The sequence below is a fragment of the Haemaphysalis longicornis genome, unplaced genomic scaffold (assembly GCF_048455015.1).
Source record: "Haemaphysalis longicornis isolate Haplotype H1 unplaced genomic scaffold, Haemaphysalis longicornis Haplotype H1 scaffold_7, whole genome shotgun sequence".
Lineage (NCBI taxonomy): Eukaryota > Metazoa > Arthropoda > Arachnida > Ixodida > Ixodidae > Haemaphysalis > Haemaphysalis longicornis.
Window position 1 is genome coordinate 90889755 of NW_027526422.1, and position 25922 is coordinate 90915676.

The 25922-nt window shown below is 48.3% G+C and overlaps 1 protein-coding gene across 2 annotated transcripts in view; it reads right to left on the minus strand.

Moving 5' to 3' along the window:
* Positions 1-332: 332 nt before the first annotated feature.
* The window catches only part of LOC144146074 (glucoside xylosyltransferase 1-like), a 44874-nt gene continuing 19284 nt past the window's right edge, over positions 333-25922 (minus strand). The window contains exons 2-7 of one of the 2 annotated variants that reach the window (XM_077678010.1): positions 19022-19280; positions 18320-18461; positions 17565-17696; positions 14134-14326; positions 4898-5211; positions 333-781 (exon numbers count right to left, since the gene is read on the minus strand). In XM_077678010.1, the coding sequence (XP_077534136.1) occupies positions 596-781; positions 4898-5211; positions 14134-14326; positions 17565-17696; positions 18320-18461; positions 19022-19263 (1209 nt within the window). In that variant the 5' untranslated portion in view covers positions 19264-19280 and the 3' untranslated portion in view covers positions 333-595. The remainder of the gene's footprint in view (positions 782-4897; positions 5212-14133; positions 14327-17564; positions 17697-18319; positions 18462-19021; positions 19281-25922) is intronic. The other variant, XM_077678009.1, reaches the window with a different exon arrangement.

Here is a 25922-nt window from a genome sequence, read left to right on the forward strand (position 1 = left end):
CTTCCAGGTGGCATCGAAATTTGGTACTCGAAAACAGTGGAAAAAATTTGAAGCTAGTTCGTGGCAACCAAGCCAAGTTCCAGTACACAAACAATCAACGACTCACATTACACTCTGGTTCTTGATTATTGCGCCCCACCGTTCAAAATAAAGAATGACGCGGCTGCTGTATTCAGAAATAAACTCGAGAAACGTCTTTTTTCTGTTTGGGGGGGGGGGGGAGGGATAGTACAAAGACACTGCCCTTCCCCCTCAGTCATAGTGCCACTACCACTCATCAACCGTAAAAAAAAACTAATATGGGTGCCGTTGGACTACTGGCAAAACTCAGTTTATTGAATCCTAACCACATGGCGCATGGCATGGCGCGCATCCTCTGCCTTATGCAGAGAAAGGCTGAGCTGTCTCGCTGGAAGGTCATCATCGTGTTGGCTTTGATGACGGCTGCGTGAGCAGGGCTCGAGTTGGTGACGTCGGCAGTTCACCGGCTCGACCCCAGGCATGCAAGAACAGTAAAGTCGCCGGATCAGCGCCAGTCCTGAGGAGGGGTGTTTCAGTTATTATTTACCTCAGCCAATGAGCCTCGCTGTATAGTTCACCGCTGGGATGACCTGTTCCAATGCGAGCTTCCGAAAGATGAGTTGTCCACACGAAGGGCGTTCAACCGCCATAGGTCGATTTGGTGGTTGAACTCCTTAACGCACTTTGTGTTTTCCAGTACGCGCAGGCGTCTTTTCAGAGGTTGAATGAAGGTGTCCACCAGGCTTTCGCCGAGATTGTACTGAAAAAAAGGATGAGTAGACATGACCAGACACGTAATATCATCATCTGCGGCAGCAAGCTTGGGCATAACTGTATTGGACTTCCTATCTCCATGCCCGTAGTTCTGTCGCTAGGGGCCACATCACCGGGATATTGCCACAGAGGGGTGGCTGCAGCCATTCACGCATATGTGTCCGAGACCAGGCGTCTGCCCTGTTAGCCTTTATTATTACGGGTATGTTTTCTCACATTCAACCCCCACTTTCAATGTTTAGCCAATTCTTCCTTCTGACCTCGCGCTGTTAATTTCTGGATGCCAACGGAAGGGTATCTACTTTTAAGTTGTGAGCGGGCGAATTAGCCCCTTTCTTGCTAAATTCCTGGCCAATCCCCCGTGTGGGTATGCGCCATAAGACGGGGAACAACAACAACAACAACAACAACTGTGTCGTGGCATAGTTACAGGGCGTGCCACCTGCCTGCTTACAAAATATGACGTGAACACCAGAAAGATTGCATCGATGGGGACAACCGTGCTATCGTAGTCAGTCGCCACTGAACAGAAATAAGGAAAATATCGGCAGCACAAATAATGCGAAAACACGCTGTACTCTTGTTTTCAAATATAGGACTTTAAAGGAGCCATGAAGAGAAAACAAAAGTTTGTTTTATTCGAAAGATTAGGTGTTTCATAGTACCCCAAGCGCTTTCCCGGAAGCAAATGATGCTTTATTCACTGAGAAATAAGGCAATTTAAGCCAAAATTTTAAATCTCCCGCTAAAATTGCACATTTCGTCACGTGAACAATGGCGTCATACGAGCCGGTCCATGAAATAGATACTTAGTATGTCGACTCCATATAGCCCCCACACGCGGGAGTCGACCGAGACGGCGGCCATTTTAAAAATACTAGTAAAACCTAGTGCACCCGTAGCCCTAGTCATGGCGCCTGATCCGTAGAACAAAACTCTCGCCGAGGAGCTCGGGCTTGCATTTAACAACCTCACACCACTTGAACGCTCAATGCTTCTAAGTGCACGAGCGGCAAGAGTTGTGGGATACGCGGTGGACGGGAAAGCGACCATTCCGCGATAGCCACAACAGACGAACGCCCAGCCGTCGGCACCGCTGCCTCGTCAGCCCCGTCTGGCCCCGTCGCGACGGACGAATACAGACTGGTACGTATGTGCCGTATTTTCAATTTCAGTAGCAGTATCGCTTATGCCAGTTGGCCGGTATCGTGTATGGAAAGCCGTTCGCTCGACCTCTCTGCTCCGACCAGAAAGATCCGAGCGTCAATGCGCGGTGTGTACGGCAATTTTTTTCCCCAAGTTCAGAGCGCTTTTGACGAAGTCGGCGACGAGCGCCAGCATGTCCGGGTCCCTGCCGTGATCACTTCCTCGGAAATGAAGCGAGCACACTCGTACTTCATTTAGCTCTCTTTCTCCTCCGTTTGCAAAGTTCACAAAACGTAGCCACTTGCTTCGCCGAAGTTCGTCGTTGGGCAGGACATGAAAGGAGATCTCACCGGCGGGGATGTCGCACTCCCTCGACGATTTGCCCGTACTACATGGGCATTTAAAAACACAGCAACGAAATTTCCTTGTAAAGTACTCGAACAAACTGAAGTTTTCAGTGGTTGTAAACTGTAAACGAGCTCGTAACGACAGCAGCAAGCCAACACGACCTCCATACCGAAACCTGTGCGACGAGTGGCACTATCTCGTTGCTGCTCTGTGTTCCTTACTCCCCTTGTTTCTATTTTTACCTTTGCTGGTTGGCGATATGACGGCCAACCTCTTGTGAAGGGATTACGATACCAAGCAAGGTCGCGGCTGTGCGTGCTGGGACGGTTCGTTGGCCCCGAAGAGCCTTGTACCCGAAAATTCGTCTGCGCGACGGTGGCGACGGCGAGATGTCGAGTTCGGCTGGCGGTAGTTTCGTACGCATTGGCATACACGATTGAGTGTTCGTTCGGAACTTCAACCGTTTACTCCACCGTTCTTTGTCATAAAAAGAATGTGCAGTATGTTTCACTGGCATTTAGCTCGCTATGCAAACTGTAAGCCCTGCCTAACATGCGTTTGCTTTTGCCGGCCTCCGCCAATCGCAGAGCATTCTCGAGTGACATCATAGGTTCTGTTGCGGAAAATGAGCTGGTGGGTCGCATGGTCATTTCCTTTTTTCCTAATTATGTAGCTTATTTGAGCGAAGTTTGCGTTATAAGTGGTGTCGTTATGGTTCTAACGAGGCAATCTTTCGAATGAACCAAACTTGTGTTTTCTCTTCATGGCTCCTTTAATTGTCTCTATTCATGCATTGTAATGAATGAAATGTTTTTAACGATGTTGCATGTGACGTGCCTTTAATATCTCAAAAATATTGGGAGTAAACGGAACTATCTCAGTTATAAAGCATTCACGGATTTATATTTTAGCATGAGAAGGCAGATTATCTGCCTTTCTCTGCTGAGGAGGCAAACTGTGATTGTCAACACAAGCAAAGTGCGCGTCCCGCGTGAGATAGTACCGGTTAAAGAATGTTTAATTTGGGTAGGCATGCGCGATTCCGGCGTCAGACACTCTCTAAAATACAAAAGCTTCATTTTCTGGTACTCTAATTGTTTTAGGTTTTCACAGACATTTCAAAACGGCAAGTGCAAATGGTTAATACGAGGCAGTTTTCCTCACAGCATGCGGCTAGTAGAATGACTCCCTCAAGGGTATCACTACTCATGCACCGAATAAGGGAAGTACCACCCCAAACTATCGCACTAATACTTTCCCGCCGTAATGCGTGGGCGTGAAATTCCTTCTGATTCTTTACCCCAGCAGACAAATCTGCTGTCAACGTGCAGCCTGCACCGGCTAACCGAATTTTTTGAGGGCTTTCTATGTGACGCAACGAGGGAACCCCTCTGCCTTTCGCTCACGCTTGGTGTGTCCCACTTTGTCCGCGCCCAAAGATGGCATCAATAGAAATGTCCTACAGCCTTGATATTTTCTTACAAGGCCGCTTGTATTGCCTTTTAGAAAAAGCCTGCCCATTAATGCATTTGTAAGTAGTTATGAAACCAACTTTTAAGGGGACCGGTGTATAGCGCTTTATACCTAAACCTGAGGTCTTAGGTAAGTATGTATCTGAAGTACCTTCGAAATTCACGCCTTGCGCGAACACTTCATCGCCTGTGGAATCTCAACTCTGTCACAAACGGCCTTCTGATAAAGAGTTAAGACTCCTGAGGCTATGAAGTGTTTGCGCATAGTAAGTGTGTGATCTTTGAATGGTTTTTGTGTATTTTTCGGTGTTTGGGGGGAATATATCCGTTTGCTTTCCGAAATAAACTTTGTTGAAAGTTAGCGCTCGTCCACGTCCCTTCGGTTGTCTCATCCTGTGGCTGTTTTGTGTTTCGTTTACAAGAATGCATCACAAACAAGTCCAACTTCACACACTAGCGTGCGAGGCCGGCTGTGAAAAAAAAGAGGCACTTTACGAGCTCTCCCATCACATGGCCGGCGGGCATAGTGAGCGCGGGAAAATTGAATTGAACTTAGAAAAGCAGCATTGCATAGACCATGACACGATCGATATTGAAGGGAGAGCCTGGGGGATGGAAGGGGGATACAGGGGAGCGTGCTGCGTTGCAGGGGCGACAGAGGGCTATCGTCTTTCCACGATTTATCACAACAATGCAAACAGAGGAATGGGCATCTTTTTTAGGGGCGAAGCCTCTTAGGGGCTGAAGCTGTTGATGTCCCCTGTCGTCGTCGTCGCAATCGTCGTATCATGTAGTCATGGTGCTAAAACACCGGGACACTCGGGCCTCGCGCTGGAGCGCTTCGTAACGCGTACTAAAAAAAACACCGGGACACTCGTTTACGTCTCACGCCTAAACGCTTCGTAACGCGTACTAAAACAACACCGGGACACTATTTTACGCCGAACACTAAAGCGCTTCGTGTTTCAAAGACACGAGACTTCTACAGCAAAGCTCTATACCTCCACCGACCAACAGTTTCATCTCCGTTGGCAAAAACGTCAAGGCGCCAAGAATACACTTACACACCGCATGCTTCACCCCTCCCCACGTTTCACATTAGCGTAGATGGCCCGGGAATTTTGTTTAAGCATTACCTGCTCCATCGCTTTGTGCACCGCCGTAAAGCCAGGGTCCTGGTGCCAGAGGAAGGCCATCTGCGAACCGTGCAAGACTGCCACTGGGCCGTCGGCGCAAAGTCCTCGCCCCGTGCAGTGCTCGCTACGATAGTTCCATCGGCAGGTAAAGGTGAATAGGGCGAGCGGGTGTCGCGCGAAGAGGATGTTCAGCAGGTCCTGGTCAGCCCATGGCAGCTGGCCCCGGAACTCTCGCCTCAGCACTTCAACGCGCCGCTCCAGGCCGAATGCGCGCATGCGGGTCAGGTTCATCATCAGCAGCCCCGCATTGACAGCTGGGTCATGAGGCAAGACAAACAGCGTTGTGTTTTCAGGATTGAATCTCCAACAAGAATGCTGCGAGTTAGCAAGACACACAACTTGATGAACAAGTTTGCGCGTTACCTGTTGGTGGAACTCGTTGGTATACATGCGGGCATATGCCATGTTGCATATACGGTGCAAGTTGGTGGCAAGTGCATGACAGGGCAGCTAATACTGTTCCTGCTTTTCTTGGCTATTTTATCAGATTGTGATGCTTTAGTCTCGAAGTTAATGCGAGGCAACTGGATTTTCTATCGGGTGATGCACTAGGCGGCTATAGTGGCTCTCTACCAGCTTTGTGTAGTGGCGCATTGTTCGGAGCGTCCTAGGTTTTTGTGTGCGTCAATGGCTGCGTCAATGTCTGCATGCGTCAATGGCATCGTTCCGATTCGCGTGCGTCAATGGCTGCGTCAATGGCTGCGTTCCAATTCGGGGACAGCTTGGTATACAGCTTACCAAGCTGTCTAATTTGACGTCTAAAGAAACAAAAATTCCAACGGCGCGGCGGTCACAAACACAGACGAAATCCTCGTAGCAGGCATTTTGACAAACGCAAGACGCCTGTTTCGTATTAAAATATTAGCGTTGTTAATAAAAACGTAGCGCTATTTAAAAAATGAACAAAGGCGTCTTCCCCGCTAATAAATTATACAATATACGTCCACCAAAGAAGAAGTTAATTTGTGACAACGTTAATACGCAAATAGGTGGCGCTGCCATCACTGTTTAGTTGAGCCAGGAAGGTAGCGCCACCATCGTTGCTGACTTTGACGGTGTCTCCGGGAAGCGGTCTTTGATGCCAGCTTTTCGGAATGGGAACGCGTTTTGTTTTAGCATAGCGGGCTGGCCGCAAAGGTGGAAATTAACTTAAGCAATGGAAGTGTTTGGGCCTGTTGGTTCATACTTCACACAAAAAACAGCGCTCAAGACGGGACAGAAGCTGTGTGTGTAGCCTCCTTCCTTCTGTCCCGTCTTGAGCGCTGTTTTTTGTGTGACGCAAAGGTGGAAACTAAGTCGTATAAAGGGGAAATTAAAACGCACCCAATGAGCCCGTGTTGTATTTTACTGCGCACAGGTCAGACGCGAATAACTGCATGGCTCCTAAAGGCCTTACGGGTGCCCTGAAGTCCCCGCGCTCGACTGCCGCACTCAAAACTGCCACATAATCGAGGCGTACGTCTCCACCAAACATGCATCAACGAGTGCGCAATGTTCATCTTCGCACTGTTACGATTCAGCGCGAAGAGCCTCGCCATTGCCTTGTGCGCTCGTGATACGACGGCTAAATGCTGTGCACTGTAGGGAAGTTTCGGCTGTTTATTGTCGGAACGTCGGCAACTCTCCTGCAAGCCGCCCACTCGCCCCGCTACCACGGCACGACGGAGGGCCGTTCTTGAGCTCCTTCCCCCATGTAACATTACCTACACTGTACGATGTTGAAATAGGGTGAGTTGACATAATGCAGCGACGGCTGGGAAATCAAGCGAGTTTGGCACCATAAATAAATAACAATCTAAAAATTCCCCGCATTTCCCCGTGGGGAAGAATGTGAAAGTGCGAATGCACGAGTTGAATTTGCGCGGTTCGGTAATGTTCGCGAAAGAGAGATCACACACACACACACACAACTACAAAGAAAGAAAGATGCATTTATTCACAGACACCTATTTGTGTTGTCATTGTACTTGATTGCTAGAGCGGATCTCAGCTTTGAAATTTCGTGTCAGTACTCCTTTAAGCAGGTGAATTAGCCCTTCTCACGCCCGATTCTTGGCCAATCCCCCACGTGGGTATGTGCCATGTCAGCGGCCAGGCAGCGCGCGCCCATCTCCCCCCGTTGCCAAGGAAGACGAGGAGATTCCTGGCCAATCCCCCACGTGGGTATGTGCCATGTCAGCGGCCAGGCTGCGCGCGCCCATCTCCACGTGCGCGGACATCGCCGGTGGACGCAGGTTCAGGGTCGCTTAAGAAGTGCATTGCACTTAAAATTACGAATGCCGCAGCCTTAGCAGTGTGGCTGTGTTAGTGTTCAGGTGGGCGTTAAGGATAAGCTGCGTTAACTCAGTCATTCTTTTGCAGGTAAATTCAACTAGAAAACGTGTCGATAACACATTCCAAGGCTTGAAATGCAGGCTCGTCCCATTAAAATAACTCCCCGTCCATCCCCGAATACACGTAAGAATCAACTCTATCGGTGGAGTCGTTCTATAGAAGACTGTCGAGTGTGCGCCTAGAGCATGGCTTATGTTCCGTGTATCTGGTTAGTTGTTTACGTGATCAGCCATGGAAGCAGGTAGTAACATTTATAGAGTTGCGTTTTCTGGTTACATTTGTGTGTTTTATAGTAACTAAGCTCATCCAGCAATCATACAGCTTCTCTGTAATGCCACTCGCAACTTCAATATACGCCTCTGCCTTTATTTCCAAACGGAATCTGCTGTGCAGCAACTGTCCCTCTGGCACGAAGACATTTACTTGGAGGAACTATACTACTACTACTAAGTGATTCGGGTGAAAAGGAAAGGAAATGCACTGGGGATATTATTTAGCCCAACTGGGGGCTCACCTGCATACAACCCAGTGCGTGGGGGAGGAGCGGGATGGAATATTAGAGAGGAGAAATAGGGTGGCAAAAGAGATAGGTAAGCTAGAAAAGGAAAGAGTGGGGCCTCTACGCTAAACTAAGCGAAGCAGCAGCAGAAATGGCGCGGACAGCAGTCTGCCGTCTAAAGGCGCTTGCTGACTCCGGTGGCCTCAAGGCCGGAACACGTCACGGCGACTTGGAGGAACAACTATCTACAATCGACGGCAGCAGTGTAACCTGGTCGCGCCCACGGGAACGCGGCACGGCAGAGGAGCGGGATTAGTTTAATGTGGTGAACAGAGCCAAATCGGCCGCAAACTCATCGCCAAGGCATGTGAAATCGCGCACCACGAAGAGCACAGACAGCGGATCGACGAAGATTGCGGAAAGGGAAGAATCAGGAGGTGCGACAGCGAATAAGCTAAAGGTGCGGCGCTTCCCCAACAGATGGCGCTAAGCTGTACTTATACCGAGCTGTCGAGGTGTCGAGGTGTGCGGAGCTGTCGAGCTGTTGAGGTGTGCGGACGTACAGAGCGCGGCGGAGGCATCGACGACGAAAACGGATAAGTGTTTTATATTTATTATTCCTTTTTTAGAGTGACCATGTTTTAGAGAGAGATGTAGGTTAGTTGAAAGGGGCGGTAGTTGTTAGCGTAGGGAAGTGACCGAATCAGAGGTGTCGCGCGGTTGTTGCACGTGGCGGTTTGTAAGCGTTGGTAATTCGTGAAAGAAGAATTGATGCTGTAGGAAAGAATCGCACGTTGCGGCTTACTTTTAGATTGGAAGGGAACGCGCGAGAACGCGGCAGTGAAATAAGCCAGAGTTGGGCACGCCTTGGACGGGCAGTACCATGCCTCAGAGGAAGAAGCCGGGTGTGATGTGCACGGGGTGCGAGCACGAATACCCGCTCGAGGAGACGAGATTCGAGTCGGTCGAGGACGCGGAAGGACAGGAATTCATGTGCAGAGTGTGTGTGCTAGCGTCGCGCCTCGACCGGCTCGAGGAAGAAAAGGAGCAGCTCAGAGTTCAGGTAGGCGAGCTACAGGAGGAGTTGAAGGATGAAAAAGAGCAGAGGAAGGCACTCGAAGCGAGGCTGGCGCAAATGGAGGTCAAAATGGCGACGAAGGGTGACATCCCAACAAACGATGAAGCAGGTCACGAGGCAGATGGGTCGGCAGTGCTTGACCCCGAGAAGGGAAAGGAGGAGAAGACGCCACGCCGGAAGACGATCCCGAGCTGGCGCTGACTCAGCCGGTGCGGGAGCAGGTGGCCGCGCCGGGGGGCAGCCAGGAAAAGGAAGAAAGGCGCATGGTGATCGTGGCGGGGGACTCCAACATGCGGTACTCAGAAATGGAGATTAGAGGCCGGGTGAGAGAGGACGAGAGAGTGCAGGTTGGCGTGTTCCCGGGGCAGACGGTCAGGGTAGTGTTAGAAAAGGCAAAGGATAAAATGTGGGAAAATATGCAGGGGCAGAACCTAGTGATTATCGCAGGAGGAACCAATGACGTTCTGCAGGGAAGGGGCGCGGGAGTGCGCAAGCAGCTAGAAAAGGGGGTGAAGGAACTTCGGGAGCTGTGCCCACATGTGCAGGTCGTCGTGAGCACAGTACCAGAGATAATTGGGAGAGGGGTACATGTGGAAAGGGAAGTTGTAGCGGTAAACCGAGACATACGGGAGCTGGGCAAGGAGCTGAGCTTCGCTGTCGTAGACATCAACAGGGATGTCCGATGGATGGGCCGGAAAAGGGCGTTCCAGCGTGACGGAGTGCAGTTCAACGGGCAGGTGGGAGCAGCCATCGGAAGACGACACGCGGCGCGAACTGTGGCTTTTTTAGGGGGCCCACAGGTCTTTGCGAAGATGGAGTAGACAAATGCAAGGAGCAAAGGGAGATAGCGGGGTCGGTGCAGATCGGTGCAGGCAAACGAAAGGGACGACGACGGCGTGTAAAGAAGAGAGGGGCGAAACTGAATATCGCGTACATAAACATGCAGGGTGGCAGGAAAAGAGAGAAGTGGATGGAGATTACTAAGCAGCTAGAAGAGGAAGATATCCAGGTATACGCTGTGACCGAGATGCACCTACGGGACTTGGAGGAACCTCCGGTAATCGGAGAGTATGCATGGGAAGGTTGTAACAGGACGGCTGGATTGAGAAAAGGCGGAGGAGTAGGACGGCAGGGGACTAATTGGAAGAGAGTGAAAGAAGACTGTAAAGAACATGTGTGGATGAAAGGGATAGTGGAGGGTAGAGAGATGGCTTTAGGGGTGTCTTACCTGTGGACGGGTAAAGATAGCAAAGAACAAAACGAAAAACTGGTGGCGTGTCTAAAAAGGACATCGAAGATTTGAAACGTTCCGGGGAGGTACTATTGGTAGAAGACATGAACGCCCACATTGAAGATCTAGACGGGTACACCGACTTCAACGGAAATCTAATGCTAGATATGTGTCAGTACCAGAAGCTGATCATAGTAAATAGGGAACAAAAATGCGAGGGTCAAATAACGTGGGAGTGTGGTAGGAGACAGTCGAGTATTGACTACTGCCTTATTTCAGAGGGACTTTATGAATGGTTGGATGGCATGACCATAGATGAGGAAGGGGGCCACAGTCTGGGCAGTGACCACAAGCGCATAAACCTGAGTTTTGGGAAACTGGGGGGCGAAAAAACGGGTCGACCGGGGCAGCGCACAAAGTTAAACAGCAAACAAATTGCGGATATAGCCAAAAGCATAAAGGCGGACATAGAAAGAAATCCTGGAGAAGAGTGGGAATATGACAGGCTTATCAAGACTATGCAGGAAAAAATAGTCAAGGCAGAGGGGGCCAATCGATGGAGAGGAAAAAAAACACCCAAAAGCTGGTGGAACAAAGAAATAAAGGCGGCGATAGAGAGGCGTAAACAGGCGTCTAGAGAGCACAGGCAGGCCAAGAGGATGGGGAGACATAAGGAGGTGGACCTAAAATGGGAGCATTATAAGAAAATGAAACAGGAAGTGCAGCAATTAGTGCAGGCGAAAATAAAGGGGGACAGCGAGCGATGGGTAGCGCAAATACGAGGAAGGGGTAGAGACGCGCCGAAAAGGTTTTGGAACCATGTGCAGGCATTAGGGAAACGTACGAGTCCCACAGAAGGCGGTGCTATAGAAAACGAGCAGGGGCAGATGCTCAAGGGAGAGGAAGCATTAGCATACCTGCACAAAATCATCACGGAGAAGTTTGGTAAGGTGGATGAAGAGGCCCCGCAGCGACACAGAGATGTTGCGGCGGGTAGGCCGAAATGTCTGGAGATAGATGGGGACAAGCTGAAATGGAAAAGAGCAGAGGAAAAGGTCCCCAAGAATACTGCGGCAGGCACGGATGGGATACCGATGGAGTTGATTAACCAGTTAGGACCAAAGAGCAAGGGAAAGCTACTGCAAGCCATCAGAACAAGGATAGAAGAAAAGGCAATACCGGCCGCGTGGCAAATGAGCAGGATGAACTTAGTGTACAAGGGCAAAGGAGTCAGGACAAACCCAAGCTCGTATAGGCCAGTAACCGTCACGTCAGTGCTGTACAGGTTGGCAATGCAGGCAGTGAAGTTCGAACTAGAGCAGTGGGTGGAAGAAAATAGGATATTAGGGGAGCTTCAAAATGGGTTTCGAAAGGACAGAAGACTAGACGACAACTTATTCGTGGTAAGCCAATGCATAGAGGTGGCGAAGATGCAAAACCGACCTTTGTGGTTAGCCTTTCTGGACATTAAAGCGGCTTATGATAATGTAGACAGGGAGCGGCTTTGGAGTATCCTGGAGGACGAGGGAGTTTGGGCAGAATTCATTAGCTTACTCAGGGAGCTATACCGGGAGAACCAAGTGCAAATAGTGTGGGAGGGGGGAACATACAATAGGCCTGTATACACCTACAAGGGTCTGAAACAAGGATGTCCTCTCTCTCCGCTGCTGTTCATGATCTACATGACGGGGTTAAAAAGGAAGCTAGAAGTCAGCACGATGGGGTTCGACTTATCCTACATGAAAAACGGGCAGGTGGTGGAACAACGGGTTCCGGGACTAATGTATGCAGACGACATATTGTTGATGGCGGACAACCAGATGAGTATGCAGGGCTTGATGGATATATGCGGTGAAGAAGCGACGCACCTAGGGCTATCCTTTAGCAGAGAAAAATCAGGGATCATGGTCTTTAATGACGGCGAGGAGCACAAAACAGTATCAGTGCAGCAAGTAGAAATACCATTGGTGAAAGAGTATAAATATTTAGGGGTATGGCTGAACAATAGCGAAGATTACACGCAGGCGCATGAGGCTCACCTTAAGACGAAAGGAAGACGGAACGCGGCTATAATGAAGCATAGAGCCCTCTGGGGATACAGCAAATACGAGGTGGTAAGGGGAGTTTGGAAAGGGGTCATGGTACCAGGATTAACTTTCGCTAATTCGGTTCTGTGCATGAAGTCAGAGACCCAAGCGGGCCTGGAAGTAAATCAGAGGGCGGTAGGCAGATTGGCCTTAGGGGCCCACAGTAAAACTACAAATGAAGCGGTACAAGGGGATATGGGCTGGTCGTCTTTCGATGCGAGGGAGGCACAGAGCAAGATAAAGTTTGAGGAATGACTTCGTGACATGGAGGACGAAAAATGGGCCGCGAGGGTGTTTAAGTACCTGTATTTGAGGAGCGTGGACACGCGGTGGAGACGGAGGACCAGACAGCTGACCAAGCGGTACGGAAAGTCGGTAGGGGAAAGCGGGGTTTACACAACAGTTAAAAAGCAGGTAAAGGCAGCAGAGACGACGAAGTGGGCAGAGAGAATGGAAGCGAAAAAAACCCTGGAGACTTATAGGACAGAGAAACGGCAAATTAAGAAGGAGGGATTCTATGGCAATACGAGAGGCAGTGCGTTGCTCTTCGAGGCACGGGCAGGGTGCCTGAGAACCCGGGCATACACGGGTAGCTACAGGCAGCAGGATGAAACGTGTGCATGCTGCGGCAGTGATCGGGAAACTATAGACCATATTGTCAGGAGCTGCACAGAGATACGGCCACCGCGGGGTGAGGGGGAAACGACGCTGGCGGAGGCCTTGGGATTTGGGGCGAGGGGGAACCTCAACTTCAAGGCCATAGAGGTGACGAAGAGGCGACTGGAGTGGTGGTGGAGGAAAAGCAGGGAAGGGATGGGTACGCAGGTGGAGTAATCATGCGGACGAGAATTTAGAACAGCGAGGGGAGAAAAAAGGGGGGTGGGGGCGATGAGTTTAAAACAGAAAAGAGGGAGAGATGGGAGGGAGGAAGCAAATCTATAGGTTAACCTGGGTGTAGGGCATGTAAACGTAATAAAACAGGCAAGTCGGTTGCTGACAACCGACGCCCCGATTCAAAGGGAAAGCCACTAATCATCATCATCATCATCATCATCATAGAGGCTAAGCTGTACTTATTTTTTAGGCTAGAGCAGGTTGCCTGCGAACTAAGAGTTTTGTGGGGAAGTATTCACAAAATGATGGGGTATGCGTGGTCTGCGGAAAAGAAACAGAAACTATGCGGCACATCGTGTTAGAATGTGAGGGTATCCATCCAAATCTACATGAAGGGAATATTGGGCTTTCAGAAGCCCTAGGATTTAAGGGTATCACAGAGGAAGTTAACTTCAAGGCTGTCGAGGGGACGAAAAGAAGATTAGAATGCTGGTGGACGAAAAGCAGAGAGGGGAATATTGCCTAGGACAGTTACCACCTGTAACAGAAAAAAAAGTATTTTGTGCCTAATAAGTTTTTTGTGCCTGCCCTAAGCAGCGCTAGTATTGAACCAAAAGTGTAAAACATAGGTATATTAGTCCTTTTTGGTAAGTTGACATGTCATCACCCCGATGCAAAGGGAAACCAATAGAAATCATCATCATCATCATCATCATATGCACAAGGCGAATCAAACACGCCAAGGCTTAATGCAAAATGGCAGCGCACACAATACCGGCATAGCTGCTCCATAGTTCAGCACTGATGCCTCGTCATTGACTAAATCACAAGGAATCTGAGAAGAACTTCTTGCTGGGCTAATTGGTGAATAGTTGCCATGATTTGAAGCGCTACAAAAAACGCGTCTGTCTCGTCTACTCTGTTTCTTCGGCCGTGTTTTTTGTCGCGCTTCAAATCATGGCAATCATAAGAAATGTTCATGTGTCCTAGAAATATTTTTCTCATCTGACGAAAGCTGCTATTTACTGCTCACATGGGAGGTTTCTTTAATTTTCAAGAAAGAATTGGCAGCCTACCTGAGTATCCCAACATTTAGATTACCGAAATACCTACCGAAGGGCTGCACGAATGGGCGGTGGGCTGTCTTCCAGTACATATTGTTGACCCTGTCTTCCGTCTCCGGTGCCATTGCGGCCATCTGCCACTCGTTCATGGCGGCGAACATCCGCCAGAAGTCCTCCACCGGGTTCAGGAACAGAACGTCCGTGTCCGCGTATATGACTGCGTCCACTTCGGGGAGCATGCTCTGCAAGAGACTCATCCTGTAGAATAGCCGCCAACCCTAGTCTTTTAATGTTCGCATTGAAGGAACAGCTGTCTGGGGTTAGCTTTCATACAACTGCAGGCCGGGGTGGGCGGAGTACTTTATTCAGCATAAGGCAAAAAGGGGAGGGATGGGTGGATCGCCAAAAATAAAGGACTCGGGGAGAATATGAGAAAAGGAACCCCTAAAGTAAGTTCTAAACTAAACAAACAGTACTCTGGAATGCAATTGGGGTCTGACAGTCCTTTTCTCGGTGGTTTTGGGCATTGTTTGCAAGAAAAAAAAACTGGCCGTGTATCGGCCTGCTTTGCCGCAAATGTCGCTCGAAGATGACAGTCTTCTGCCACCCCTGCCACGCCGCTGTCTCTCCTCTGTCCTAGTTCAACGTACAACCTCTTCCCCACCTGTTTCGCTTCTCCAATAATAGGCAGTTTTAGAATCGGGGAAGCCGGCGATGGGGGCCCCCAAGAAGTTAGGGGAACCCAAACGCAACGGGCTCACGCGCGGTGAGTTTTAGAAGAGGGGGTCCCAACTGCCTGCAACCGGCTTGCGTTGCTAGGGTCGGCTCGGGTGATGGGAACTTTAGGCTAGCATCGTGGCGAATATGAATTGACGAATTCACCGCGCTATCTGTACAACTGCCAACGACCTTCCCTAACACAACTTCTCAGCACATTATCATTCCTTTTTTTTACCCGTGGAACTTTATTTTGGTGATACTTGCCGTTTGAGCGGTCGATGATCAAGACAACTGCCGTGTCCTGTTTTGATTCTACGGCGCAGGTGGTGTCATGCTTAGGTCGCTCGCCGCACCGCGCGCCGCGGTGCCGGGTCGGACTGTCGAACCTCCGCGGCCGCACTGCGTATAGGCTTCGCATCGTGGCACATATCTGATCACCGGTTTTAAAATCAGCGCTGATAACATCCCCTAGCACAATATTTCACCACACTAACTACTACTATCTCGCATGTGGAACTTCTTTTTCGCGATCACATTGATTGGAGGAGGGGCGACAACCTGTTGCTACCGTGGTCTGCACCGGTTCGAGCTCTTGGTGGGCCGAGCGGGTGGGCGCGGCCGGCGTTGCGGGAGCCATTTCCGAGGGTAGAAAACGTGCCGTATCCCTTTCTTGCGAACGACGTGCGGAATATAATAATTCAGCTCAGCGACCGTTGTAGTGGATTGGGTGGATCAGGAAACGAGCCGCAGGTTTCTCTTCAGCCGTGGTCGCGGACAGTCTCGCTGGCTGCGAGAGCGACGCAAGAAACTCAAGCTCCTCTTGAGGCCAGCTTTGGGGCGTCCGATATTTCGGCAAAATAGCGTGCGCGCTAAACGAAACCAAAACCCCAAGGACGGCTTGGGTTCTGCGCATGCGCAGTACGGCGCCTCAAGCCGCTTTGGGACCCAAGAGCGTTGGGTCCCCTATTCTAAAGCTCCCTAATGAATGCCATGGGAGTCTGCTGCATTCAATTCAATTTCCCTCGGCCGCACCGCTGGCGCGCCATCGGTTGCGACCCTTTGTTACTGTTGGGCTAGCTGTAGCGTCTCGAGCTGTAGGCTCGAGCACGAAGCCTTCGTGTATTTTTGTAGCGAAAGCTACACTACGCTACCCCGGGCAGTCTTCGCGGGGTGACCAGTTTTGACCTTGAGAGCTAGAGGTAAAAACACACCCCTTCCGCAAGCGCCCAGCACGGTGCAGCGGCCCGATGGTGGCGAGAGATACGCGGCACGAAGAGAAATAGTCGAGGAGGGAACGGAGAAGTACGCCGGACCCGTGTCGCCATCTGGCGGAGGAAGACGAGGATGCCGCCGCTGCAGCGATGATGAATAAACAGCACGGAGCAAGAACATGTAGCAGGCGAAACGAGGCGTGCTAGACGGCCAGATAATGTCACAAGCGCTTGTCATGGGTTAAGCTAGCGGAATCTGCTGTCGGTGAAGAAACTGCGCGGTCACCGCGATTGTTGTTTCACTACTCAGCCCCGGAATGAAGTGTGGCCGCGATCAGTTCGTCTGTGAGGTGCCGCTACCCTCTTCTTCACCATCGCAGCTACAAAGAGTTGCAATCCGCCTTCCTTTTTGCTGTAGCATTGTCTGGTCGCTCGCCCGGGCTTTCCGCAGTGGGCCATTTTGCCTCCTAGATATTCTTGCTCCGTGATAAACTTCCTATTCATTGGTAACATGTAAACCACACCTCCACAATGGGCCTAGCCAGGGCAGTGTAGCTTTCGCTATCAACTAGAGTCAACCAAAGCAAAACCACAGCAATTTTTTGCTTAAAATCTGGCTTTCACTCTTCGTTTTTATTTTCTCTCACAAGTATCAAGCACACGTCTATTTTTATTATAACAAGACTGGTACTGTCAGATATTTTCTAGTTTCGCTTCAAATATGTGAAATGTTTTTTTTTACATAACAATGTTGTCAATGTTGACAAGAATGAAGTATGCTACCAGATTTCACTGTTTGGGCGTTTTCAAAAGCTGTGTTTACTTTTGCTCGAACGGGTGAATCGCGGCACAGGCCGACGCATATACAGCAAGCCAAGAATTTTGCATTTAGACAGCCCAAAAAAGTCCATTCTCTCTAAAAACAATGATCCAGTCGTTATGGGTATTTGATAGAGGCGGTGGTCATCCGCTTTCTTGTTTCCACCACACACTTGAAAATGTAGAGCGTCGCCCTTACCGCACACTGCGTGCGTCAATTGCCTATAGACGGCGTTAAAATGACAAATTCCACCATTGTATGCCTTTTATACGCCACGTAACGAACCAGTAAGTGATTTTGTGGTATCAACGCTAAAAGAGCAAAGCATGCCCGCGGAGCTAGAGACATTTAAATCCAGAATATTCACTTCCTTAATGCGTTTTTTCCCCGTACCCCTTGGTATTTATTCTAACATTTTTTTCCCTAAAAGCATCGCATTTGTGCGATTACACTGGCCTTTGTAATATTCGCCGGTAGCATCTTATTTCTTGTGTGATGAACGTTACAATTGAAAATGAAGGCCGATAACTAAACAAAAACTTTTAATCGTCCAATGTTAGCTTTTTTTATACATCATCGTTATTCCCTTTTATTACAGACGGCGATATTGCTGCCCAAGGCGTCAAATCTACGCTGAAAGCGTGCAGTATCCAGACCAAATTGACACATCAAGTACGGCTCGCCCCTAAACTATTACTCCCTTCGGTAACTCAGCGTACAGGCACATACCGGTAGGAAGAGCCTTTGCGTAGCGCAGGGCCTGAACATAGACCACCAGACGTGGTAATTCTCTTTCGGGTACCACACTGGCAGCAGATCACACTGGACACGCTGTCTCACTCCTTCGGGCCAGGATCCCACCTGAAGAAACGAGCGAAAGGTGTATAAAGTTTACTCTGACACCAGAAATTTTAACAAGGGAAAATACTGTCTGTTAGAGCTTTTGCCCATGGACGTGCTTGGCTTTATAGTGCTTTTAGTGGTGGCCTCATTATCTACCGCTAGCGCTATGATTATCATAAGCGCTCGCCATGATTTTCATCACCGCTGCCTGGCCTGGTGAAGGATCCGTGCCACGCGAAAGAGTAGAGGAAACACGAGCAATTAGTGACAGCACTAAACAAAGCAACAAACATGTTTTAGTTTCAGATGCGTAAAACGTTTTGCTACGTGCACTCGAGAACGAAGCGCTTTACTTTTAAACAGTGGCGTCAACGGTCTCACGTGTAGCATGATTAATGCCTGAACTTAAGGGAACTCTTGTTTAATTTTTTGATGTCAATTGCCGTTAGACAATGTTTTCAACTGAAACGGCATTTCTTCCTTCTCTGGGTACTATTATTGTGACGCATGCACTTTAAACTGTCAAACTGTTATCGTAAGCACCAACTGCTTCGTATCTGTTTCGGTAGTGACATTTTGAGAACATACAAAGAAGAAAAAGCGCCGGACAGAAAGGGCACGACACATTACAACAAACTCACTTCTTTGCGCAGTTTCTCTCGGTTCTGGTCGTCGGCGATGATGATCAGCCGCATCGGTGTCGTGGAATATGCCACGGCTGATTTTATTGCAACTAAGCCGATCCAGTAGTGGCTCTCACAGATGACAAACACCAACGTCATGCTGCACAGGGAACGGAATGGAATTTCAAACTAATATGTAAAGAGCCACCAAATGTAAAAAAGGAATACCTTTGAAAGGGGGACGTAAAAATATTGCTGTGCTTTATGGGTCGGAGCTTCACCAGTGAATGACTTTAGACCACGTTGGGGACTTTAAATGGCCCATTACGACAAAATGGAGCTCCGGTTCATAAAAAATACCGTTGCTTTGTCCCGATGACCATGGTAACGATTTTACAACACACTTCAGAAAATATTTCAAATATTTTGGAAAACTTATGAGGCAGGGAAACTCCCAAGTCACTCTTGGGCGATTTCTCTGTGACGTCACAAAATCGTGTTTATGCAGTTGACGGCAGTAGACGTACGGAAGAGCCAAAAAAACATGACAGTCCAATCGTTGTGGGCCTCTATAGTACCAGAGAATCTGGCAGCAAACCGGACAGGAGCCATAACACACCAAGTGCGATAGTGTGTTTGGTGTGTTTGAGTGGACATGTGCGCGTAGTAGTGCACGTATGCCCACAAACTAGCGTGTGCGCACAGATAGCAAAAACTCACATGGGTTTGGGGTGCGCCAGAGCACTTCCGTTTCCGCCTCCAGAAGCATTGGCAGGGCCAACTGTTTTGTTCTCGATGTGGCCGGCGTCGTCGTGCGGTGTTCCTACGCAGTTGCTTGTGTCAGTCGGTGGGCGTCGCCACCAGACGTAGGCTTGTATGCGGTCAATCTTTATCACCAGAGTCACCATGGCCGTTAGTATGCAGAGACAGAACACCAATAGTCCAACCTTCGGCACCACCATTTCCTCCCACCTCCGTGCTGCATGTACAAGAAGAAAGTATTAGATACAAGGCAATTACTCAGAACACCCGCCTCGCTATTCGAAGTTCAAAATTGTCCCTATTGAAACATCAGCCATCGCTTCAAAGGGGGGGATAGACATTATCCCGTATCTTAAAACATTAACGTGGGCGTTTAAGCAAGCTTCCGCTAGAAAACCGACTGAACGATTGCCCTAAAAATCAACTAAGCGATGTATTTAAAAAATTAGTGAAGATCACTCTAACACACAAATGGAGCGCGAGTTCCGTTCTTCAGCAGAGCTTGCTATAGGTAGGGGCCACGAAGACAAAACACGTTTGCTTTATCCTAAAGATTTCGTGTTCTATAGTGCCCCCAGCGCTTGTCCGGAAGCAAACGATGCTTTGTTCTCTGCGAAATTAATTAACTTCAGCTAAAATTTTGATTCCTGCGCCGGAAAGTATGTTTGAACGACGTTCGCAATGCCATCATAAGAACAGGTCTTTCAGGAAAACTTGGTCCCGCACTCTAATCCAGGCGTTGGAGCGGAGACTTGCTTACTGTTAGTCAACCTAGATGGCGCCACCACACACGCGGCAAGCTGTTTTCGGGTTTTGGTTTTTTTTTTTTGTGACCCTATTTAAACCTTGCTTGTTTTTGTTCACGGAGAAAATCGTTTCGTTAAACATGCCGCTCGCTTAACGAATATGGCCTCGTAAGACAACGTCGTTTGCGTCAATCGGCCAGCGTCGTCTGAGACAACCCTAAAGCCCCGCAGTGCATCTAAAACGAAGTAAAGCGCGCGCAGCACCAACAGCAGTACGCATCGGTGTTCTATGTTCACGTGTGCTTCTATGGCTTCCCCTGTTTGTCCCACCATTCTTACTGATATAAAAAGAATGCGCCCTCAAATTAAGCGCGAATATCTCGTTTGGCAAGCTTATTAGTTCGGACTAATTTGCGTTTGCTTTTTCCGGCCTCCGCCAAGAGCAGAGCTGGCTGGTATGACATCATAGGTTCTTTTGCGGGAAATGAGCTAGTGGATCGCATGGCGATTCCATTTTTCCTTAATTACACAGCTTAACTGAGTGAAGTCTACGTCAAAAGTGGTGTCAGCATGATTCCAACGAGGCAATCTTTTGAATGAACCGAACTTGCATTGTGTCTTCATGGGCCCTTTAAGGTCCATAATACAAGCGCTCCGAGTCGTGGCGTACATAACCTGTTGTGTTCGACGGAAGACAAATCTAGTCTGTTCTTTGCGTTTGTTTTTCGATTGTTGCTGCTTTATTTATTCATGGCCCTTTATTTCCACCGTGTTATTTACGAATTTATTGTTTGGCTTTTTGAATTTACCTTAGGATAACTTCATGAGTTTATGTACTATCGGCGTCAAATGAAACGCGAACAAGAAAATATGAACCTGAACGCACAAATAGCGCGATTGCTTTCAATCCAAGCCAAAATGACGCGTGGCTTAGTTACAAAAACAAAGTTGGGAAAAGTGTATTTCCAAACATACAAATAGCGTGTCATTATGTGAACCCTACGAACAGTATTTTTTTTTAATTTTACAACGTATGGTTCATATTTTCATGTTCGCGTTTCATTTGACGCCGATAGTACATGATGAGCTCACTTTTGGGTTTTTATACGCCTCGAGCTTCGCGATCGCTGCGCCGCCTGCCGCCGCTTCTCCGCGGCGTTGACGGGATTTGCGCTGCGTGACTGATAGGGGCTCGTGCAGTGTTTTGGTTCTATTTCGCTTCTTTTCGCCTTTCCGCGCCCTAAAAAAACTTGTTATGGTGACGACTATAGGCAAAGAGTACGTTTAGGTCACTTAAAAAGCAGCTGCGTCTTCGTAGAGTTCGCGATCGCCTGCAAGAGGTACCCGGGGACGCGGTTCTGTGCGCTTCGTCGCCGCTCTTCCGGGTGTCGGCGACGGCAGCAACATATCCCCCATGTCACCTCGAAAACATCAGGCACAAATGAATTCTACTGACGCCTCGTTTAAACCTGATACTGGCACAATGAGAGGTTGGCTTCAATTTTCAGCGTGTACAACGAATGCGGCTTCGTTTCGCATATATACGCCGCAGAAAAATATGTTTCGGGGATGTGATTACCCAATCCCGGACAATACCTTATGCCTTTTATAAGAATATAAACCATGCGAAAATGTAAAGTATATTCCAAGCCTGTGCGTCATTAAATATGTGCCCACAAAATGAAACCACAGAAAAATAAATGCTGTGCCAATTCGGAATTTAGAAACATAATAGCTCTAACGGAAATTAAAAAAAAAAAACAGTGCAGCTTCTGGCATGCTAAAGACGTTCGTCTAAACTTAAGCCAGGTAGGTTTCACTAGACCAACGTACTATACGCGAAATGCACTGCTATTTCGCGAGAAATCGGTGGGGGGGGGGGGGGGGGTGGGGGGGGGGGCGGGGAGGGGGACGCCAAGAAATGAACGTTTTAGTAATCCCACGCATAAATCTCGCGTTCACTTTCCTTTTGTTTTTCTACTTCAACGAAGAGCTGATTGTACGACGGACGCATCTTTGGAAGTATACAGGGTAGGCTGTTCAACAAGCGATGAAATGTGTCGTTGGAAGAGTGTGGTACGTCATAAGGCCCTCTGATTTCAGTTTCTGGTTTATTCTGCAGGCTCCCTGTGCCATATGACGGTATTTCGAATAAGCATTTAGTCGCGGACGCGGAATATATTGTAAGCCCGTCTCTGCGCTGCTCGCAGAGGATATATGTAGCAGATGAAGGTCTGCGGGCGCGCACCTCACGACAAGACGACTCTGTCGTGTGCTGATCCCCGAGTATAATTATGCATTGTCCATTGTACTTTTATTGAATATTCCCGAAATTAACAGACTGGTTTATAAATGGGTGATCAATATCTGAGGTATAATATTGGCAAACGTAACTGGTGTGCTGTCAGGTATGAGTGCTCCGCTGATTATGTAAGCACACAAAACCGATTTAAATCGTAGTGTATAGCTGTAGCATGAACATCTGAGGAACCGGTGGTTACGGTGACACGGCTAGTCAATTCAGATTTGTGTAACTACAATCGGCTCCATCATACGCCGGTTCCGCGACGCCGGCCTGTGGCACACACCTGGCGCTTATACAGACCAAAAATACCACACTAAGATCGCGTCGGAAACATTTACACTCTCGTAAACACATCCCATTTGCGAACAGAGTGACTGCTCCACATAAAACATGAATTTCAAACGTCCACAAACGGTAAATCTCAGTCGTGAACGTGCCGCAAAAGCAGCGGCAGCACTGGGGAGCGGGGCGCGGACTCCCGCGCCTGCTTTCGAAACGGGCCGCTAGGGGGATTTCAGTGGCGCCCCTACAGGCCGCGCTCGAGGCGTATACTGCTCCGTCAAATAGCGAACTCTGGTGCCCATTTGCTGCTTCGACGCAATCTTTTGACGTCACAATCAATGGTCTCCTTAATATATATTGAACCTCTGGCATTCGTCTGCTCACTTATTGGTTAGTATTGCTTTTACACAGCGGAGCTGTTTAAGCTTGAGCTCTTGGTCCGGTTGTGGTAGCAAAAGTAATACCAAGAAAAAAAATGGCCGCGTATCTGCTCCTTTCGCTGCAAAATGTCGACAAAAGACGATATAGTCTTTGTTGACATTTGCCAATTAAATGCCTCCTTTCGCTTTCCCGCTCACCTCTGATGTTGTTCTTCTTGCGTCACGCTCCTCCCAAGGTAAACACGCTAGAGGTTTGCTCAGGCCTACTCCACGTGCGTTCTAAGAAGAATGTGGAACCTATCTAGTTGAACCTTTCGTAAATGTTGCGCTTTATTTCTTAAAATTCCAGCAGAAGCTATAGTGGCGCGGGTGTTAGCAGGCGATGGAGTGAATTTTTTTTTTTGAAGTGGATGTAGCATTTCATTTTGCAAAAATCAAGCATCTGTAAATTTTTCTATAAACAACAGTGTTCCTTTCAACAGTGTTCCTTTAGGAACACTGTTGATATCTCTTATGTAATATTTTATGTCTCATATTTGCATAATGTCTTGTTCTTGTTCAACAATGCTGACAATTATGAACATTAAAACCGTGCTTAGACGTTTAGATTTGGCAGTGAGTATATAAGACTATTGCGCAGGTACTGTTTCACTTTGGACGGGTGGCTGAATCGCGTCACAGACAGACAGACAGACGGACCAAAATTTCTGTGTTTAAGTGGCCCTAGCACGACTATCGTCTTTGAACGAATTCCTCCGGCGCGAGGCGCCCGGCACGACCTTCGCGCAGCTGCGTAGGCGGAGTTAGGCCTCGTTTAACTATGACGTCACTGCGCCGACGTGGAGACTTCAAGTGGCCGCCTCGGCGACACACAGCGCCGCGTAGCTCCGCGCTGAGCACATCATTTACACTCCCGCAAAACTTGGGTCGACCGAAGCAGTATGCTTCGGTCGACCCAAGTTGCATCTTATGTATGCATCTTCAGAGTATGCATCTTCTATGTATGCATCTTCAGTATGCATCTTCAGAGGAAGAACAAGAGCAGCGCGAACGCCGTCGTGTCGGTCCTTGAGAACGTATGAGACGGTTTCGGTCCAACCCCGAGAGAGAGAGAGAGAGAGAGAGAGAGAGAGAGAGAGAGAGAGAGAGAGAGAGAGAGAGAGAGACTTTTATTGAGCGAAAATAGTTAAATGAGCGCGGTGCGACAGTAGCAGCTCTGTCAACGAATGAGGCTTGTACTCCCCGGTCAGAGCTACCCAGCGCTCCCTCCCACTGCTCGTCGGAGGTGATTGAAGGGAATAAAATAATAAACACCGTTTAATAAACACTTTCCATCTCTCGCTCCGAAGCCGCCGCGCCTAAGCGGCAGCGAAGAGCGAAAGATTCGGAGTGCCACCCTCGTGGAGTACAGGCGGAATCGCCGGTAAAACGACCCGGCTCGTTAACAAAGCAAGGCTGGAGAAACAGCGGAGCTGCGGGTAGACCTAGCTTCTTCCTTGTAACGGAACGTCCTTGTGAAATCCGGTTAAACTTGGCGTCACCCCTCAACACTTAGCGTAGCCTAGCAAGAACATGGCAAAACAAAAACAAAATTTTACAAACCCTAGCAAAGCTTAGCAATACTCAGCAAAACAGGAAGAAGCTATGAACACCTCCAGCTCCGCTGTTCTTCCAGCCTTGCACCACTAGTGAAAGCCGCGCCAATTCTTCAAGTAAACTTTTACAAGAAATTAACTTCAAATTCAAGTCGTTAATCATCAGTAAATTTCAAAGCATGGAGACTTCTTTTCCTTTCACCACAAATATAGTGGTTTCTCCAACACGGCCGATGCATAGTTGTCACCGAGAGCCGCATTTCCGAGCAAATAGCTATTGCAAAGTCCTTCATGATGTGCCAAAAAGAGTTAGTAACCAATAGTCGAATTCGGGTTTAGCCGTTCCGTGCGAAGAAATTGCCTAATGATTCACATGGCTGCTTCTATTGTTTCGTTAACAGAACAAAAATGGTGTGGTTTGCATCGCAAGCACGAAGCAGATATGGACGTGCAGTTGACATATTTTGCTCATGTAGGCATTATTCTATTAGTTCAACCAAAACGCACATCAAATGTGATTGAGCATCCTATGCTCTCATGTTAGGATTTTAATATACTTTTAGTCTTCTCGTTCGTCAAATTACGTCCTGTAAAATGATATCAAAGCACTTTTAAGGCCGATTGCCGTTTACATCGCCGAGGAGTATTGGTCCTTCCTAAAAATGGAATAAATTTTTATTCAAAGGTCGCCTGTGTCTAAAAAAAGGCGCTTTGAAGCCCGTCAGGAGGCTGTTTGCGTGTTGGCTAATGACTCCATTTTTGTTTCATTTACGCACTTATGTCAAAGCACATTTGCGCGGAGATTGCATTTTTTTTAAATATTGTCCTTTTCGGCGTTGATTAAAGCTTCCCCGGTTTTCGTTTGGCCTCACTGCACAACGATCCAGAAATGTAGCATAGAAAGTGGCTTTTCTAACTAGTAGTGAACTTTCGGGCCGTCAGCCTATTTTAGACACCCAGACTTGTGACTTTTAAAGAATGCAGTCTCCGTTTCAGCTTTGTGTTCTAAGATAAACGACTCACCGGAATAAACAAGTAACATGCATTTCATGCTTCTTCTTTTTAGTATTATTATTGATTTTTAGTTGATTTTTATTGCATGCCCAGGATGGGCCCAAGATGACGGCAATGCAGAGTATATGACGTGTATAAATAAACAGCACATAGATGACGCCGCTGATTCAGGCCTACATAAAATGTCAAACATAAAAACAACAACACGCGCAAACAATTCAGTACACAAATCAAGCATCAGTTAATCAAGAAAATATCGCTGTTTTCCATGATATCAATGGTCCCCAGTTAACACAAATGCAAGTTGCTCCAATCCGTTATCGTACGGGATGAGAAAGAACATTAAAAAGGGTATTTCTGGTGCTACAAAGGGTTAACGATTTCCCATGTCGGTGTCTCGTTAGTCCTGTGATCATAGGTTTTATGTACGGCTCTACCATCGAATAACAACTGCCCCTTATAAAGGTTTAAGTTAACTTCAGCGGGATAATTCTCCGTCGTTTTTTTTTTGAAGGTTTAAAGGTCAACTGTCCGTTA